Genomic DNA, 20,366 nt, shown 5'->3' with positions numbered 1-20,366 from the left:
TAAATAGAATCCATCCAGGTTTCTGCCTGTTTCTAATGTATTTTGGATCTCCCTGCAATATGGTACTGTAACTGTCACAGCTGTTCATTTTTAATAGATTCCTGTTTTGTAATTTTAGTCATTGTTTTTGTCTTGTCAGGTAACTGCAAATATCAAAACATGTTACTTTGATATTATGCAATTCAACCCTCTTCTACAACCATTCCCATTCAACACATTTTAATTTTTTTTGCTGTGCTCCATAGTTTACACAAATAATCCTTAACCAGTTTTATTGTGACATTTGAAGCATTTTTGTACACGGCTATACAAATAAAAACATTATATGATTTGGTATTTTAGCTTGTTACTTTACAGTATATTGTTCTCTTATTTACACACCTTGTCTGGTGCTTTAGTGAAGGGACTATATAGAACAAAGACTGATTGATTGAAAAGGAAGAAGCTTCTTTCAGTAAAGACACCACTGTAATTCTATTAGCAGTCTTTCAGGATTTACTTGTTGTTCAGGTGCTGTGAGTTTATTACAAAATAGTCTTGAGTTGGGTCATGAACTAAATTTCATTAATCTTTCATGAATTGAAACATATTACTGTCATTCATGACTCCAAAGGACTATCTGATATCAGAAATCTTATCATCTTTGTAATTAATGAGCAGTTTAACTTGTGGGTCTTCAAAGGGACTAAACGATTTTGTTTTTTAGGAAAATATACACATATTATTCTTTTTGTCTTTTGATTTGTTTGTACAAACGTATTGCATGCAGGAAAGTTGGTCTCCCTCATGCTTTGAATTTTATTAGGATGCATAATTAAAAATTCCATTTGCAAAGGGAGATTTATTATTTTAGTTTGTAATAGTTATGTACTATATGTTAAAACGTAAGAGAAAAAACAAATTAATCATCTGAAACAGTAATGTCTGGTAACCATCCTGGTTAAATGTCCTATAATAAGTTTATTGCTTAACAAGGTTTTAACTTTTCCCAGTGACTGACACCTTTTCTGATTCATTTGAAAGATAAGCCTATTTTTTCTCTCTCTCTTTTTTTGCAACGTAGTATCAATTTCTTAATAAGAAGATTCATTATATTTTATGAAAAACTGCAGCTGTATAACAGTGGCTACTAACCATTAATATCAAGGGGAATTTCTGTGATTTTTGTAGGATTTTTGAATGAATATCTTGTGATTTTGTCAAAGATTAGAACCTTAGGTGTAAGTTGTAAGTGGAAAAATACTCTCTTAAGATTACATCAAATATGAAATTGTGTTAATATATTATTTCATTTTCTCATTTTCCAAACACTTTGGAGCAAGTCTGCCAAGAGAAAATTGCAAACAGCACTCTGTGTACAAAACTAGTAGACACCAACTCAAAAGACATAGTTATTACAAATGGTGGCTCAATTTTATTCTAATAACTACTTTCTAAATACTTGTTAGAGTGCATTTTTAGTTTCTACCTTTTGAGGTATTTGGTGTCAGTTTTTTCCATACAACATGCATGCAAGCTGAATAAAATAAATATGCTAGTTGCTGCATGCAAGCTAAATAAAATAAATATGCTAGTTGTGTATGTATCCAGTACTGTAACATTTTAAGTTTTTAAGGGTCTAAATTCAAAACATTGCTTTATTTTGTAGTCCATGAGATTACCTTCCTAGAAAGTTTTAATAAATTAGTTATTTTTCTTCTAAAGAATACCCTTCACTGGCACTGCATTCAATAAAGCAACTTAGCTGTGTTAATTTTCTTAGGTAACTTGTGTCTCATATTTACATTTTTATAGGTTTGATTACATGTTTGTGCTGTCATGTATTTCCAGTTACATAACTAAATATCCATTTTCTTGTGCAGTCTTAAAAAAAATACAATTTTGCATTTAAAAAGTGAATTAATAAAAGAAAGAAGAATATTGGTTACTTAATTGTCAATTATTTTCTTTTTCCAGCATGCCCTGAATCTGTAGGACCAGTTTGTTCAAGAAAAGTTAGAAGACTATTGAGTTTTCAGAGGTACTTGCACTGTTCCCGATTCTTCCGAGGCTTTCCACCTCAGAACCCTTTGTACATCTTGGACGATGACTATACTGGGCAAGCAAAGGTTTGTTTTAGTAGTGCGCCATATGTTTTGGGATGATGTGCTGTAGTACCTGGTGAAGCTAGATTTCTAAATTCTTGCAATTACCATATAGTTGATTGAATTGGGATGCACTTAATTTTTCAATGAAATAAAATGCAACAATTACAAACCAATAAATAATTTTAATTATTTTTAAAATAAGGAAAACTAAAGTCAATTGAAAAAAATATGTGGTTTCTAAATGTGTGTTCAACATGAACCAAGTACTCTCTACGTAAGCATTTTCAAAACCATTCCTCAATATGAATGAAGGTGAAGTGAAAGGTAGGACGGAGTTAAAAAAAAAATTCCATTATAATCCAATATCTACTCCTGTATTTTTTTTTTTTTTGTTTTGTTTTTTGTTGGACTAGAACTTTAGAATTGTTATTTAAACTTTAGATTTCTATTTCATAGCAGATTTTCAGGAATTTTTATGACTTAAGAGGGTTATGAAAATAGACAAATACATGAAATCTTGTTAACAAGATTGGAGTAAAGAACCGTGAGCTTGTTTTACTATAGAGCTGATATGTTGGTGTTTAATTACGCTATTGTAAATACATACAGTATTTGTTTTATTTTTATTTTTTTTACTTTTTCAGTTTTACTTTGAATATGGTTCAGTAAAGCAGGTTTGCTCATAGAGTTGGCAGATCAACTGACTTTGCCAATTAACCATTACATCACGGTAACTTTCCAATAATTTAGTCAAGTAATCTTTGTTAAAAGTAACATTTAACAGAATATTTTACAGTTATCCCTAAATAAGGTGCAAAAACTTGCATCTTTGCTCAAGCAAATTGCATATGTGAGGCTAGCTGCCAAGACAAACTTTTGGCACCCCCAGACAAAGTGCAGACATAGTTCAGTAGTTCTTTAGCAAACTTCAGATGTGTGTTATATTTATGGTATGAAATGATTAATATTACAAATTCAAATGAAATCCAACAAAACATTAAGCACAAAATGATCAACCCAGATGAGTTTCACAGATGCAGATGATGGTGGTATAGATATGATATGAAATCCCCTATGAACAGTTGCCTTTTGAAAGTTATGTGAAGTTTTATCCTATTGTGATGCTGATATATATGAAGATTCTTATCATTTTCCAACCTAGTCAAAATCACATGAACAAGCGAGCACTGGACAAGAACATAAATTCAGAGAAAACTGTAACCCAATTGGTGTAATTGTAATCCAGTTGTGTTGTGAAGTGTTGAAACAAAAAGACACCACTGATTGCGATCCTGTCGGCTTCTTATCACTCTTTTTTTTAAAGTTTGCGCCCTCATCATTCACCCAGCAGCCCAAGCAGCAACTACCAAAGCTTCCCAACGAGCAGTACTCTTTGGGTTGCTGGGACTTGTTGTCCATTTAAGTAGTGCTGCTACAACTTTGTCTGCAGTTTCCCACAATATATCACAAAGCTTGTAAAATTTACATTTAATTAGATAGATAGATAGATAGATAATTAGTGATGATAAACCTGAAAATAGGCAGATCCACAAATTGTAAACCTGTGAATTGCAAGGGCCAACCTGTATAAGCCATGAATCAATTTTTTAATTAGCACTTGGACAGACTTAGGTACAGTATATATAAATATTGCAAATATTCAGTATTTCAGTTACAGTACTTACACAATGTCTTAATTGACCACTTATGTGTGTCAGTCTTCTTAAGCAATGTATAATGCAAACTGGGAATGCTACATTGTTTAACTAATATTAAAAATTTAAACAATGTTATTGACTATACTCTTAAATGAATGTTAGCATTTGGAAATTTATTTCCTTTTATATACACAATTTTATCAGTGATTATTTAAAATAGACTTTCTATTTTTTTGTAAAACATGCCTGGATAGTGACAGTGCTGCAGTGTTAGTTGAAGCAGTCAGTCCTGATTATAGTCTTGTTCATCAGGGAAAGAGAAGCTATGGTTTGGTAGGAGTATTTTTTCAAGCCATTTAAACTATAAAAATACTAGCCTGATAGTTTTGTGTCTTACTGACCACTTATTGTACTCCAAAATATAATGTCCTTTTTATCAATAAATTATCATATTTATTATCTGTAACAATAACTAATTATGACAGGTTCCTAATAGTAGGTAAAATCAATTTTAATGTACATAATTAGTGTGACCCAAAAGCAAAGGAGTTTATTAATTTGCTGCACATTTTTGATCTCAGTCAATATGTCTCCCAAATAATTACACAAGGTAGGCCACATGGTAGATCTACTCATTTCAAAGGGACAAAACATTGACTTTACTCAGATTCTAGACTTCAGCATATCTGACCATTCCTGTATTTTATTTGATGTAGCAGTATCTATGACTAAAATCTAAAGAGCAGTGTTTTAATAATTTGATTCTGCAACTGCTGTTTGGTGTGCTGATCTATTGAACAGTCAGTCTGAATTTAGTGCTTTTTCTAATACAGTAGAGAATATAAATAGCAAGGTGGAAAGTTTTAATGTTAATCTGACAGTTGCAGCCAACATAGTATCCTCAGAAAAAACAGTCAAGACATATTTCACTGTTAAAGTACCAAGGAAAATTCAAGCAGAGAGAAAATGGAGGAAACCTAAATTTACAATACACTTTAAAATTACAAAGTTTTAAATAGCTAAATACAGTATTGCAGTTCAACTTGTGAGACCGTCCTACCTTCATGAATTTACAAATGAATTTGGGAAAACTGAGAATACCGTTTTCAAGTATTAACACTAGAATTACCAGAGCTTACAAAAAAACTCGTAGATCTGTCCCACCTTAAATCGCTTCTAACCTCTCCATAAGCGTCTTTTGTCCTGTAAATGTGTCGATAAGCAGCAAGCAGCCTACTATCACATCCCCCCCACCGCCGCACAGTTTTCTCAGCTCAAGTCTGTTTACCTGTGCGTTAGTTGCTTAGAGTTGTATAGAGTGGGAAGTCAAGCAAAATGACACCTTTTATACTGTATATCGTTATTTGGAACACATGCATTTCATGTTTATGTAAACACATCATTAAAACAGAAACGTTTTTCATGTTTTAGTTATAATTGACAAAATGTAGACTTGAAGTGTATGATGTGTGAAGCCTGAAGTCTTATCCGTTATCCTAATAGCATTATAGACTGAAATATTTTCTTTTTTCCCCAAACGTAATTGGGACAAAAATGGAAGTTTTTTTAGTTATTTGCCAAAATTTGAAAAAGTAATGGTCTTGGAAATAAACTTGATCATCTGGCCTTACAGGTCAGGCCAAAATTAAAGATTGTGCCCATTATTATGGACTCTTTACATTTCAAATCACATATTGACCATAAATATTAAGATTGTCTTCCTTCATTTAAGGAACATTATGAGGGTAAAACCTCTTAAAACATCTCATAATGCTGAAAAAGTAACTAGATTGATGTAATACACTCCAAATTGGACTACGTAAGAAAAATATCAATCAGCTATGTTTAATTCAAAGTCCATCTGCAAGAATCTTAAGCAGAAAAGAAAGTCCGGACTTGTTTCACCCGTTTTAGGCATCTATTGTAATGATACTGTGATAGATTTTAAAATGCCATGTAACTTGCAGTATATAAAGCTATGAACAATTTTGCTCCTCCTTACAGTATATTTGGGATTGTCCTTACTGTTATACCCCCAACTGTAATCTTCAACCTTCAAACACATCTTTGATTTGTCTTTTCCATGATTACATTTTTTAATCCCATTTGTAACATATTTTAATACGTACTTCAATATCACATACTGAATAATTTGCACCATTCACTAATAACCACTTTTCTGTTTTGTTTTTTGTGCACTATTAACGAGACCCACCCATGTTAAAACAGTAATAAATAACTTTATCCCATTTATGTCTTGTGCAATGCCCAGTGGGAGTTGGACAGTTGTTTGGCCTTGGAAACCCTAGAAATTGAATTTTTCCAGCATCCTAGCAGCAGGAGTGTTTTGCCTTTCTTCCCTGGCCATTGAACTTTTACCCATATGAAAGTTAGAGACTTGAAATCTTTGCTTAAGTAGCAGTTACTTAGGCAAAAGTTATTGAGTCTTCCATTTCTATAATTTATTTATATTGTTTGTGTATAGGTGCTATTTATTTTGTTTGTAATTATTTTTTACTTCTTGTATTTTCTTTGTAGTAATTTATTTTACTTCTTGTAAAAGTTTGTTCAAATTATTAAACAAGTTCACTGCAAATGCATAAAATATTGTGGCCATGAATTCACTCTCTCTTGTGAGTGGCCTGAACAGCATGTTGTGGTGAGTCACACCTGAATATTGATGGTTTCTTTTGTAGTAATGGGGTCACTAGGGGATGATGATTCTGGTTCAAATTTTAGTTATTGTTAAAAAAAAAGATTATAATTATCTGTTATCCTTTTCCTCTCAGTTGTCTGAATTCAACATAAATTTGATCCAACGAAACAAAAATACCTTAATGTTGTTCTTATAAAATATCATCATACAGTATTTGTAATATACAGTAATACCTCAGATACTGAACAGGGAAGGTTCCAGCATCTACAGATGAACTGTTCTCTTGTGATTTTTACACAATTTCAGGAGAGTACAGACAATTATATGATGAACAAAAACATCCAGTAAGCATCAGTTCTATGGGAGAAAACATGTTATTAATATCAGAGAGCAGAGTAGAGTGGTTAGACTCATTTAAGCTAACAGAAAGATCACAAATTCTCTTATTACAGTTTCTTACAATAGTGGTGTGGAGTTTAGCATATTTGAATACATACAATGTTAGTCCTTGAAGCATATGTGCTGCAGTGGGAAAATGATCACCAAAACTGGATTGTTGAAGATTGGAGAAAAATGTCAAGTGGTCTCATTAATCTCAGTTTCTATTGTGGCATCCATTTTGCCTTGTCATCTGCCCAGGATGATGATGATGATGGTGGTGGCGGTGGCAGTGGTACATTGTATGATATGCTTTTCTGCAGGCATTGCATTTTTTAATTCAAATTGTCACATTATACTAAAGCATTTTAATTACCTACAAGTATCCTCTTATGGTCACTGTCTGCCCCTTTCTGCAGTACATACTTGCGGTAACATAATTTACGAAACACTCATCATCTTAGGCTAGATTCACAAACATGATATATTAATAATACAAACATTACTTTTTGACTCCTAATTCATTCAGGATATTGCAGTGAACGGACTTTAAGACATCCAGACAATGGTGACCCCAGTTTTACTTTATAAGTTATTTAAAAAGGGTTAAAAGATAATATTGGTACTTTTCAAGTGAAACTTGTTTTTGCACAAGCAGGGCATAATTTTATTTGGAACATGAAATTGAAGTTTTTTTTTTTTTAATATATCTAGCATGCTCTTGCATTTCGTAATGAAGCTCAAGGGGCAGGGTTGTAAATGTGGAAGTAAAAGCCAAGAAACTTAATTAAAATGACTTTGGTGTGGCAAAGTTTTCATTTAAAAAAAGAAAAAAAGAAAAGTGCCTTACATATGTTGGCAGATGCATGACACATGCATAAGTGAATTGGAAGCAGCAAATATCACATATTCTTATACTATTTTTCTTGAGGTAAGGATACATTTCCAGTTTGCTTCTCTGCTCACTGTGGCCAATATGGTTGGAGTTTTCCACAATTGTATTGCTAATCCCCAGTTGTCCTATATCTCGCCGTAGGTTCAGGCTGCATATTTTTCTCCTTTTGTCTGTTCAGTTCTGTTTTATCAATGGTTATGTTTTATCATGGCTTATAACAAATGAAGCTCTGCACAAAAGTGTGGCAAGTGTCTGATATATAGCGTCAGAGCAGTCACTCTGCTATGAACTTACATGATTAGAGTATGCATCTACTGTCACACCATTGTTACTGTACATGATTTAAAAGATGCACCAACCCCGGCAGCACATACCTAATGAAATTATTTGTTATTTTTGCGTTCACATCTTATTGTTTTTTAACAATAATTTTTGTGTTAGAGGAAACAGTACCCCTGAAGCTGAAAGGTTGCTGCAGAGGCAAACGAACAGTGGGGTAAAGTGCACATCTGCTCTCCTTTTAAAACTGCTGAATGTCAAAAAAAAATTTTGTGGTCTTCCTCAAATAATATACAGTAGATACTAAGGTTGGGCGGTATCCAAAGTTTGATACCGTCAAACCTCCTCCCTATTTTACCTCGGTATACGGTATTACCGTGAATAATAAAAAAAATGTGACATAAGGCTCAGACAGCGTCACCAAACTGTTGGCTTGTGCCTAAACCGTTCAGAAACTGAATATCAAACACTAATACTGAAACAATAACAAAATAACATGCAGAACAATATTAACAACTTTTATTAGCAACAAACAGCAGTTTATAAAAAAGTGCAAATACAACAGTCAAACAGAATTAAATTAACATAAACATCCAGAACAGTTTTCGCGCTAGACGCGCACACAAATCAATTAAATTAAATCACACCGCATGAACAACTTTTAATAACAAAGAAGAGCAGCTTATAAAAAAGTGCAAATAGACCCACAGCAGTCAATTAACATAAACATCATCCATATTATAAAAAGTATTGCAAAGCAATAGTCCTAAACAAAAACTTTTCTAGTCTTCTTTCCAATATTGTTTTTAACGTAAACCAAATAAAAATACCTGAATCAATTAAATAAATAAAAATAAACACAGTGCGAATAGGAACGAATGGCAAGTGGCATCAATCTAGTCAAGATTTTTCGCTAGAAAAACCATCATGTTTACTTTGTCCGTCTTTAACAGGGCACGTTGTGGACCGACAACTTTACCTGCGGTGCTGAAAACCCGCTCCGATGGTGTGCTTGTGGCACAGACGCACAGGTACTTTCGTGCCACTCGCGACATCTGGGGAAAACGCCCGGCAGCATTTTTCCACCAGAGAAGTGGGTCCTCGTCTCCTTGAGTAACTGGCTCCAAACAGTAGGCTGTTATTTCAGCTCCAACTCGGTCCTCTATGGTGCCGATGCCGACGGGACCTGCCATTGCATCAGATTTTTTTTGCAGCATACTTCCCAGAGTCATCTTTTTTCGTGAAGGTGCAGGTTGCGCCACTCCCTCTTCCACTCTGATGGCCACTGGACCTGCTGCCTCTAAGCTCACGATCTAGCCTAGTAGATACTCCATTTTACAATGTGTGCACATTTTGGCTTAAATATACATATTTGTACCCCAACCCTTTGCAATTACATGCTAGCTTTTTTTTTTTTTTTTTTTTTTTTAAAAGGTGATTCAGTTAGAACAGTTTCATGTGACAAAAATATATAACTGTGAAGAAAAAACTTTGATTTGAAGAAAGGCTGTGCTTATATTTTAATATAATAGATATCAAAACTAGCATGTACATTAAAGTATATCTGAATGTTGAAAGGATCTTGCAGCAGTCTGTTCCAGTTTTTCTGTGGCCTATGTCTAGCATAAGGTGTACTTTTGAGGTAAGTACTTGCATAACATCAGTGAAAACCATAATATATATTTCGGGTGGCTTGTCGTTTTGTATAGCCTAAATTGGAAAGAAAAATCTCAAGTTAAAATTAGAATAATACACTGCCTAGCCAAAAAAAAAGTCGCCACCAACAAAAAAGGTCACACAGTCTAATATTTTGTTGGACCGCCTTTAGCTTTGATTACGGCACGCATTCGCTGTAGTATTGTTTCGATAAGCTTCTGCAATGTCACAAGCTTTAGTTCCATCCAGTGTTGCATTCATTTTTCACCAAGATCTTGCATGATGGGTACATCACTTCATCTGCCTCTCTTCTTACCCTGATGCACCCATCACTCTGGAACAGAGTAAATCTGGACTCATCAGACCACATGACCTTCTTCCATTGCTCCAGAGTCCAATCTTTATGCTCCCTAGCAAATTGAAGCCTGTTCAGACCCAATCCCTTGAGTTCCCTTCGCATTGTGCATGTGGAAATGCTCTTACTTTCACTATTAAACATAGACCTGAGTTCTACTGTTGTTTTTCTTCGATTTGATTTCACCAAACGTTTAAGTGATCGCCGATCACGATCATTCAGGATTTTTTTCCGGCCACATTTCTTCCTCGAAGACGATGGGTCCCCACTATCCTTCCAGTTTTTAATAATGCGTTGGACAGTTCTTAACCCAAATTTAGTAGTTTCTGCAATCTCCTTAGATGTTTTCTCTGCTTGATGCATGCCAATGATTTGACCCTTCTCAAACAGACTAACATCTTTTCCACGACCACGAGATGTGTCTTTCGACATGGTTGTTTAAGAAATGAGAAGCAACTCATTGCACCAGTTGGGGTTAAATAACTTGTTGCCAGCTAAAAGATAATCGCCCATGCAGTAATTATCCAATAGGAGGCTCGTACCTATTTGCTTAGTTAAATCCAGGTGGCGACTTTTTTTTTTTGGCCAGGCAGTGTACAATGATCCATACTTCTGGTGGTTTGCATAAATTCTAAATGAAGCAATGTAAGCTTAAGTTGCAGAATTAGGGCATATTTAGGTTTTATTTTACATTAAATTTTATCAGAATAATAGTTTGTTGCATTTTTCCTAAGACTGTTCCACTTGTGGGCGGCATGGTGGCACAGTGGTAGCACTGCTGCCTTGCAGTAGGAAAACCTGAGTTTGCATGTTCTCCCCGTGTATACGTGGGTTTCCTCCCACAGTCCAAAGACATGCAAGTTAGGTACATTGGTGATCCTAAATTGTCCCTAGTGTGTGTGTGTGTGTGTGTGTGTGCGTGCACTGTGGTGGGCTGGCGCCCTGCCCGGGGTTTGTTCCTGCCTTGCACCCTGTGTGCCCCCATGACCCTGTGTTAGGATATGGCAGGTTGGATACTGATTGACTGACTGATGAGTGTTCCACTTGTGTAACTCCTTGAATTAAGAAGAATTTGGAATTTACCACTAGTGACAGTTCTCTGCATGTAGTTTTATTTCAAAGGCATTTTTTATGTAAAATGTTATTACACATTCTGTTTTTTAGCAATACAGGTAGTCCCCAGGTTACAGACATCCGACCTACGACATACGAACAGGGTCGCAGCTGCGACGCATGTGCTTCAGTAACTGCCGCTTCGTCATCTTCGGCCTGCAGATGCTGCAAGCAGTGGCTGGAGGGGGGCGATTTCGCTGCTCGCGCAGTGTAGTGGCTTCCGGTGGCAAGCGGTTTCACTGCCCGCCCACCACACACGGCTGCCCCGCTCCGGTTGTGGCTGAACGGGGTGGCGGGGGGTAGCATTGTAGTGTGCCTGGGATGGCTGTGTGTTGAATGGGGCTGGTGATATTGCGTATGCTGCAGGCAGCATACTGTAGTGGAGGTGACTAGGAGGTGGGCTGGTGATGGTGATGCCCCCATTCATTCTCAATAGCAAGCCTGCTTGTACTGTTACGCACATAGCAGGAAGTTGTCTCTTGTCAGTACAGGGTGGTCCAGATCTAATTATGCAGATCCAGATTTTCTGGATGACTTTGATTTATGCAGGGACAATTCCAGTTTGGCGCGAAGGCGATTCTTCATGTCGTCAGTTCGCACACTTCTCGATGGGCCGGGATTTTTCGGGTGATTTTCTATGTAATAAACTGAGTAAGTTATAGCGTAATGAAAATTGCATAATTAGATCTGGACCACTCTATACATCAGATGTTTTGATGACTGGTGCCTTCCTGCTGTGATAGCTGTACAGTGCTGTGCAGAAGAGCTTATCTTAACCTTTTGTCTTCAACCTTCAACAATGTCTCTGAAACACAAATCTGATGAAAGTGCTGGTGATATAGTAAAGAAGAGAAAAACCATCACCATTGAAAATAAAGTAGAAATAATAAAAAGGTCAAAAAGAGGTGAAACTCCATCATTCATTGGCAGAGCACTTGGTTACAATCGGTCAACAATAGCATTTGTTAAAATAATGTACCTGTTCCGACTTACATAAAAATTCAACTTAAGTACAAACTTACAGTCCCTATCTTGTACGTAATCCGGGGACTGCCTGTAGTTGGAAGGCATGTTAAGAAAAAAAATAACATTATAGCTTTTAAATTGTCAGTTGTAGTCTGATATTAATGCTTTTAGGTTACAGAACAATGGATTTTAAAAATAAATATGAAGCTACACGTTTTACAAGATGAAGTGCCAGAAATGAAGAAATGCAACCCTTTTTTTTTTTTTTTTGATTCATTTTGATACCTGAAATCTAAATGGTCTAGAGCAAACATTTTCATTTCGGCAGCGAGGTGGTGGTAAATAGTGCCAGTGTTAACTAAATTTCTCCATCTACTGTTCAAAAGTGACCTGTACAGGCTATTACAAAAGATAAAAAACAACAAAAAAGAATGCATTTTTACCTTGTTTCAGTTTGACTTATTATCCAGCAAATTACACGCTTGCTTTTAAGTAACAATGACATACAGTATAGTTAAACTCTGTAGTATTTAAGCAGCAGAAGCAACAGGCAGAAAACCTGTTTAAAATACAGAAATATACAGTTTTATTGTATGTGAAAACATTAGTATTACCCCAAATGTTAATTTTAAATCTGTAAATTTGAATTAATTGTATTAATCTTTGTTCTTTTTTCTTCATAGTGTATGCTTGAAAAAGTTGGAAATTGGAATTTTGACATATTTCTTTTTGACAGACTAACAAACGGTAGGTTACACTGTTTTCTTTTTCTTTTGAGTTAACATTGCACATGATATTATAATGTGGTACCCTGTAGTTAAGAGTCTAGTTATAGTGTCATTTTGAGTTACTGATAATTTAGTTGTAGATACGGTTTTGATTCACTTTACAAAACGTCAAGGGAAAATATTTATTATACTTTTAGTTTAAGATATGTTCAAAGAGTCAACTGTACCATTACCCTTCAATTTAGTTATACAGTTAGGTGACTTCTTTAAGATTATAATTCTAATTGTAAGTATTTGTTTTTGTAAGCTTATTTGGCACTATCCAAAAAACAAAATATTTTACTAACATAACACTGGATATGACAAAACAATAGCTTTAATATATAGGAAGAAATGCATATGAACAAAATAAACACAGCATAACACTGGATATGACAAAACAATAGCTTTAATATATAGGAAGAAATGCATATGAACAAAATAAACACAGCATGCTCATATGGGCTTACCTTAACTTAGTACCATTTACCATTTTTCTGTCAGGATCGCCACATCCACCCTTATTTGGCAAACATCACTCATCTGACCTCTGTCTCTTTCTTTTCATAATTGACTGCCTTTCTTCCATCACAGAAATTAGACCTCTCTCTCACTTTGGTTTAGATTGTGTTAGAAGTAAACAGCTGTCCAGTGATTCCTGTTCATAGTGTCAGTGATTGAAAAGCAGTTATGGAGTTCTAAGAGCATTAATTGTATCTGTGATCACCAACGTGTTGAAAATGTATAAAGGGGTGGGTGTAACCAATTATTCCTTTCTTGTATGCCCTTTATTATTCATTGCAGGTGGTCCCCCAGTGGGGTCTATAACTGTAAATAAAATTTCTGTCATTTTAATGTTTGTGTGCTGGGATCCTTCAGGTCTTGAAAAATCAAATACTTGATTGGTATAAGTAATGATCATACAGTGTGCAGACAAAAATCCATGGTACAGAGTTCCTGATTGTCTGAGTTTCTGGTTCTTCTAGTGAGTAGACTCTAAGTAAGGTATCTTGTTCTACAGAATGCACTTTCTGTTTGATACTGGAACTGCCCTCAGGCCCAGATGTCCAGGACCTATTTTACCTGACCTAAGAGACAGCAGTACAATTAGCCACTTGCAGCATTCCATGTTTCAGATCATTTTATTAGGGAACACTCTTTCCTTGCTTAACATTTTTATTTTGCGATTTCTTTTTTCTCTTTAAGAGTTACACCTCTATTATACAGTTTGTAGGCATTATATTTTATGTGTTTTTCTCTTTATTTTGTTATAAATGGACAATTTCCTAGTACATATCAACAAAAATGCTCAACTCTAACCTCCTTAGCGTTACATTTTTTTCTCAAAAAACATGTAAAAAGCGGTGCGTTTTTTGGCTTGAAAAGTTACATTTTTATTAAATCTCATCTTTCTACTGTGAAACATACAAAACACTAAAAGTACAAAGTAAGAAGTGTAGAAAGTATAATAATGATGCAAATAATATGAATAGCACACTGCACATGTGTAAGTGACACAAGTGTCACTTTCAGATTCCCATAATCGCTTTCAGTTTAAGTGACCATTTCAGTTTCACTGCCTGAAGACGGATTTACCTCACTGCTGATGACGGGCATTTCTTACGAGATGCCACTATGAGTCTGGGAGAAGACGCGTGTACATTGTTAAGCAGGTAACGCTCGGGCCTGACACTTACGTAAGACACTCCTATACCTTTGTTCGAGTAATGCTCGACACCAACACTGTTGCCATTTCAGCCCGAGTAAGTAAACTTGGGACTTATGCTAGACACGTCTATACCATTGCCTGAGTGACACTCGGGGCCAAGATCACAGCAAATCTGTAGTTTCTCACATGTTCTGCACAGGTGTGTTTGTTATCAAAGCACAAATGCTGCATGATAGTCTGGTAGCAGTCACCGGGCATCATATCTTTGATTGCCGGTGCAACAAATAGTTTTGACCAGGCATCAACCACAGCACCAACTGTGATGATCACTACTCTTGTAAAAAGAATGGAGATAAATACCATCAACTCAGAGAGGTAGAGGCAAATTCGTTGTACCACCTGAATGTGACTGAGAGAGTAAAACTGGATTAAAAAAAAAACACAAACTTTTACAAGTAGCAAAACTTTACAACGGGTGTCTTCAGACTCAAATCAAATGTATGTTTGTATTATATAATAGTAATAATAATAGCCCCTCACAACTCAAAACAATAGGTAAGCAGACATGTTTAGATTGTGTTGATTGATATTTGAGCTTTGGTTGTTACACTTTGACAGCAACATGTAAATTGAATAATTTATTTTTCTTTGGTTATATTCTTGAATAAAAGCACACTTGTTTTGTTATACTTTTTTGTGATATTGTTTATTTGATATTTGGACTTCAGTCTTCACACATTATACACTTCACGTCAGCATTTTGTCAGTTCTTATTATTACTGTAACATGAAAAAAGTTTCTGTTTTAATTTGTGTTCCACATTTCTTGTCTCGCATTTCCTGTCATCCTGCATTTACCCAGATCGTTGTAGACACGGGACACACAAGAAATGTATGTATTCCAAATAACAATATATTATTTACTCTATACAATTCCAGACACCTCACACCCAGATAAACAGACTTGAGCTCTGAGAATTTTGCATCTAACTTCAGCAGCATCGGTGGGGGTGGGATAGCAGGCTTCTTGTGCTGATTGAGACATTTGCAAAACAAAGACGCTGATGAAGAGGTGTGAAGGAATTTAAGGTTGCCTGGCATTACGACTTTTTTCGTAGGCTTCCAGGATTCTAATGTTAAAAACTCCATGGCTATCTTTTCTAAATACCTCCATGCTTCCACATGCATGTCTTCTGGACCAACAGCCTTTCCATTCTTCATCCTCTTCATAGCTGTCCTTACTTCCTCCTTGCTAATCGGTTGCATTCTTAGTTTACTATCTCCCCATCATCCAGCCTTCTCTCTTCTTCTCTTCATCCACTAGCCTCTCAAAGTACACTTTCTATCTGCTCAACACTCTCTCCTCACTTGTGAGTATGTTTCCAACTTTATCTTTTATCACCCTAACCTGCTGCACATGTTTCCCATCTTGGTCCCTTTGTCTTGCCAATCATTACAGGTCCTTTTCTCCCTCCTTCATGTCCAACTTCTCATACAACTCATATGCTTTTCTTTAGCCTTCGCCACCTCTCTCTTAACATTATGCCTCATCTCCTTGTACTCCTGTCTACTTTGTGCATGTCTCTGACTATTCCATTTCTTCTTCCCCAACCTCTTCCTCTGTATGCTCTCCTGTGCTTCCCCATTCCACCACCAGGTTTCCTTATCTTTTCTCTGTTCAGATGTCACACCAAGCATGCTTCTAGCTGTCACCCTTACTACTTCTGCTTTAGTTGCCCAGATATCTGGTAACTCTTCACTGCCTCCCACTGCCTGTCTTACCACCTCCGTGAACTCAACCTTGCAGTCTTCCTTTTTCAACTTCCACCAACTGATCCTTGGCTGTGTCCTCACTCTCCTCCTCTTCTTGATATCCAGCGTCATCCTACAGACCACCATCCTGTGCTGCCTAATTACGCTTTCCCCTGCTAATACTTTGCAATCTCCAATCTCCTTCAGACTGACTGTCCTGCATAGGATGCAATCTACCTCTTTGCATCTTCCTCCACTCTTGTATGTCACCCTGTGTTCCTCCCTTTTCTTAAAAAACATATTCACCACAGCCATGTCCATCCTTTTCACAAAATCTACTACCAGCTGACCACCTGCATTCCTCTCCTTGACACTATACCTACCCATTACCTCCTCCTCTCCTCTGTTACCTTCACCAACATGTCCAATCTGCTCCAATCACCACTCTCTCTCCCTTGAGTATACTCTCTACTACTTCATCCCACTCACTCCAGAAATCTTCATCTTATTCATTGCACACCCAACTTGTGGGGCATATGCCCTAGCAACATTCATCATCCGACCTTCAGTTTCCGGCTTCATAATCATCACTCTGTCCGACGCTCTTTTCACCTCCAGAACTCTCTTAACATACTGTTCCTTCAGGATAACCCCTATTCCACTTCTTCTTCCATCCACACCATGGTAGAACAATTTGAACCCGCCACAGATACACCTGGCCTTTCTCCCCTACCATCTGGTCTCTTGCGCACACACAATATATCAGCCTTTCTCCTTTCCATCATACCACCTAACTCTTTCCCCTTACCAGTCATACTGCCAACATTCAAAGTTCCTACCCTCACTTCCGCTTTCTTTACCACCTTCTTCTTCCTGTTCCTCTGGACACGCCTTCCCCCTGTTCTTCTCCTTCTTTGGCCAACAGTAGCCCAATTTCCTCCAGCACCCTGTTGGCTGACAGTACTTGTGGCGGCCATTGTTAACCCGGGCCTCGATTGATCCGGTATGTAAATCTGTATTGTTGTCCGCATGTTGATCTGTCAAAATTTTACTCTGGATGCCCTTCCTGGTGGAACTCTCCCCATTTATCTGGGATTGGGACTGGCTTGAAGAAACACACTGGTTTGTGCATCCCCAGTGGCCGAGTTTTACACATGTAAAGTAATATATGAAAAGTGGCTTTTGTGCTCACTGCTGTTTTGAGTGAGCACAAAAGCAATCTTTACATAGAGTGGGTCATAGGTTTGTATAATGCTGGAAGATTAAGTAGAACTGCTTTTAAATGCTAAGATTTTAAATTGCACATCAACCCCTATTTTTTATGCATTTCACAAACCACAGTGTCATAAATAGCTTCTCTGAAACATTTAATAGTACAATTCAAATTAACTTGTTAAAATACAATCTAATGCTGTATGTGCAAATAAAGATAAGCAAACTGGATGAGTACATTTAAATGTATGCAGTGACACATAGCATTAAAATTGGTTAAAATAGTTTCATACAAATTGCAGATTAGAAAATTTTTTAACTTTTTTTTTTTTTTTACCATAATTTGGACAAATATACTAATTTGAACTTCAAAAATAAACCTAGGGAATTATTTCCATTGAGTTGGCGAAAGAAAGCTAAACAAGCTTATTAAATTAAATTAAATTACCTGCCTTCTCCAAGTATGTGGATTGTAACACCCAGGGAAATAGGACTATTGATCTACTGTATGCAAACGTTAAAGACGCATACAGCGCCACCCCACTGCCTGCGCTTGTGAAAGCAGATCATAACCTGGTTCTGCTTCAGCCTCACTACAAACCAAGAGTGAGGGAGCTACCTACAACCACACGCTCATTCAAGAAGTGGTCCCCTGAGGCAGAACAGGCCCTGAGAGACTGCTTTGGAACTACGGACTGGGATATCCTGCAGGGATCTTATAGTGTGAACATTGAGGAGGTTGTTGACTGCACTACTGACTACATCAACTATTGTATGGACATTGTAGTTCCAGTAAGAACAGTATGCTGCTATGCTAACAACACGCCATGGATTACAAGTGACTTCAAGGGCCTTTTGAACCAGAAGAAAAGGGCTTTTAAAGGTGGTGATCAGCAAGAGCTTAAGCACATGCAGAAGGAACTCCGAGTCCAGCTCAGGGCGGCGAAGGAGCAGTACAGGAGAAAGCTGGAGCAGAAGTTGCAGAATAACAGCATGAAGGAAGTTTGGGATGGGATGAAGATCATCACTGGCTGCAGCTCGAAGCGGGGTGCCACCATCGAGAGAGATGTGGATAGAGCAAACCAGATGAACAACTTTTTTTTAACAGGTTTGACCACCCTAACCCACTCTCACCTCGGAGTACTGCACCCTCCACCCATCCTTCTTCTGATACCAGCATAGGAGAGAGTTTACCCCAACCCACAATTACAGCAGCCCAGGTAAGCAGAGAGCTGAGGAGACTTTGTGCCAACAAAGCAGCGGGTCCAGAAGGAGTATCGCCACGACTGCTGAAGGCCTGTGCATTGGAGCTGGGGAGTCCTCTACAGTGCATCTTCAACCTGAGCCTGGAACAGGGGAGAGTCCTGAGGCTTTGGAAAACATCTTGCATCACCTTAGTCCCAAAAGTATCACATCCTAGTGAGCTGAATGACTTCTGGCCTGTCGCTCTGACGTCGCATGTGATGAAGATCATGGAGCGGCTGCTGCTTCACCACCTGATGCCACAGGTCCATCACGCCCTCGACCCTCTGCAGTTCGCATACAAGGAGAAGGTGGGAGCGGAGGATGCCATCATCTACATGCTACACCGATCCCTCTCCCACTTGGACAGAGGCAGTGGTCCTGTAAGAATTATGTTTCTAGACTTCTCTAGCGCCTTCAACACCATCCAACCTCAGCTCCTTAGGGACAAGCTGACAGAGATGGGAGTAGATTCATACGTGGTAGCATGGATCGTGGACTATCTTAAAGACAGACCTCAGTATGTGCGTCTCGGAAACTGCAGGTCTGACATTGTGGTCAGCAACACAGGAGCACCGCAGGGGACTGTACTTTCTCCGGTCCTGTTCAGCCTATATACATCGGACTTCCAATACAACTCGGAGTCCTGCCACGTGCAAAAATTCGCTGATGACACTGCTATTGTGGGCTGCATCAGGAGTGGGCAGGAGGAGGAGTATAGGAACCCCATCAAGGACTTTGTTAAATGGTGCGACTCAAACCACCTACACCTGAACACCAGCAAAACCAAGGAGTTGGTGGTGGATTTTAGGAGGACCAGGCCCCTCATGGACCCCGTGATCATCAGAGGTGACTGTGTGCAGAGGGTGCAGACCTATAAATACCTGGGAGTGCAGCTGGATGATAAAGAAAGGACAGAGCCGACTATACTTCCTTAGAAGGCTGGTGTCCTTCAACATCTGCAATAAGATGCTACAGATGTTCTATCAGGCGGTTGTGGCGAGTGCCCTCTTCTACACGGTGGTGTGCTGGGGAGGCAGCATTAAGAAAAGGGACACCTTATGCCTGGACAAACTGGTTAGGAAGGCAGGCTCTATTGTAGGCATGAAGCTGGACAGTTTGACATCTGTGGCAGAGCAACGGGCACTGACCAGGCTCCTGTCAATCATGGAGAATCCACTGCATCCACTGAACAGTATCCTCTCCAGACAGAGGAGCAGCTTCAGCGACAGACTGCTGTCACTGTCCTGCTCCACTGACAGACTCAGGAGATCGTTCCTCCCCCACACTATGCGACTCTTCAATACCACCCGGGAGGGTAAACGTTAACATTATTCAAAGTTATTGTCTGTCTGTATACCTGCATTGTTATCACTCTTTAATGTAATATTTTCTTTATTAGTATGCTGCTGCTGGAGCATGTGAATTTCCCCTTGGGATTAGTAGTGTCTGTCTGTCTAATATAAGTCTGTCTGTCTGTCTATCTATCTATCTATCTATCTATCTATCTATCTATCTATCTATCTCTCTATCTCTCTCTCTCTCTCTCTCTCTCTCTCTCTCTCTCTCTCTCTCTCTCTCTCTCTCTCTCTCTATATATATATATATATATATATATATATATATATATATATATATATATATATATATATATTCACAAGTCTTTAAGAAGACTGAGCTGA

General features: G+C 37.6%; 1 protein-coding gene across 4 annotated transcripts in view; it reads left to right on the top strand.

The window, feature by feature from the left end:
- pde7a (phosphodiesterase 7A) overlaps positions 1 to 20,366 on the top strand; it is a 147,192-nt gene that overhangs the window by 78,622 nt on the left and 48,204 nt on the right. For all 4 annotated transcript variants that reach the window (XM_051929171.1, XM_051929170.1, XM_028803576.2 and 1 more), the window contains 2 exons: positions 1,957 to 2,108; positions 12,727 to 12,790. In XM_051929171.1, the coding sequence (XP_051785131.1) occupies positions 1,957 to 2,108; positions 12,727 to 12,790 (216 nt within the window). The remainder of the gene's footprint in view (positions 1 to 1,956; positions 2,109 to 12,726; positions 12,791 to 20,366) is intronic.

Source organism: Erpetoichthys calabaricus, chromosome 6, assembly GCF_900747795.2.
Source record: "Erpetoichthys calabaricus chromosome 6, fErpCal1.3, whole genome shotgun sequence".
NCBI lineage: Eukaryota > Metazoa > Chordata > Cladistia > Polypteriformes > Polypteridae > Erpetoichthys > Erpetoichthys calabaricus.
The sequence above is the reverse complement of the archived record's forward strand: the minus strand, read 5'-3'. Positions and strand labels throughout refer to the sequence as shown.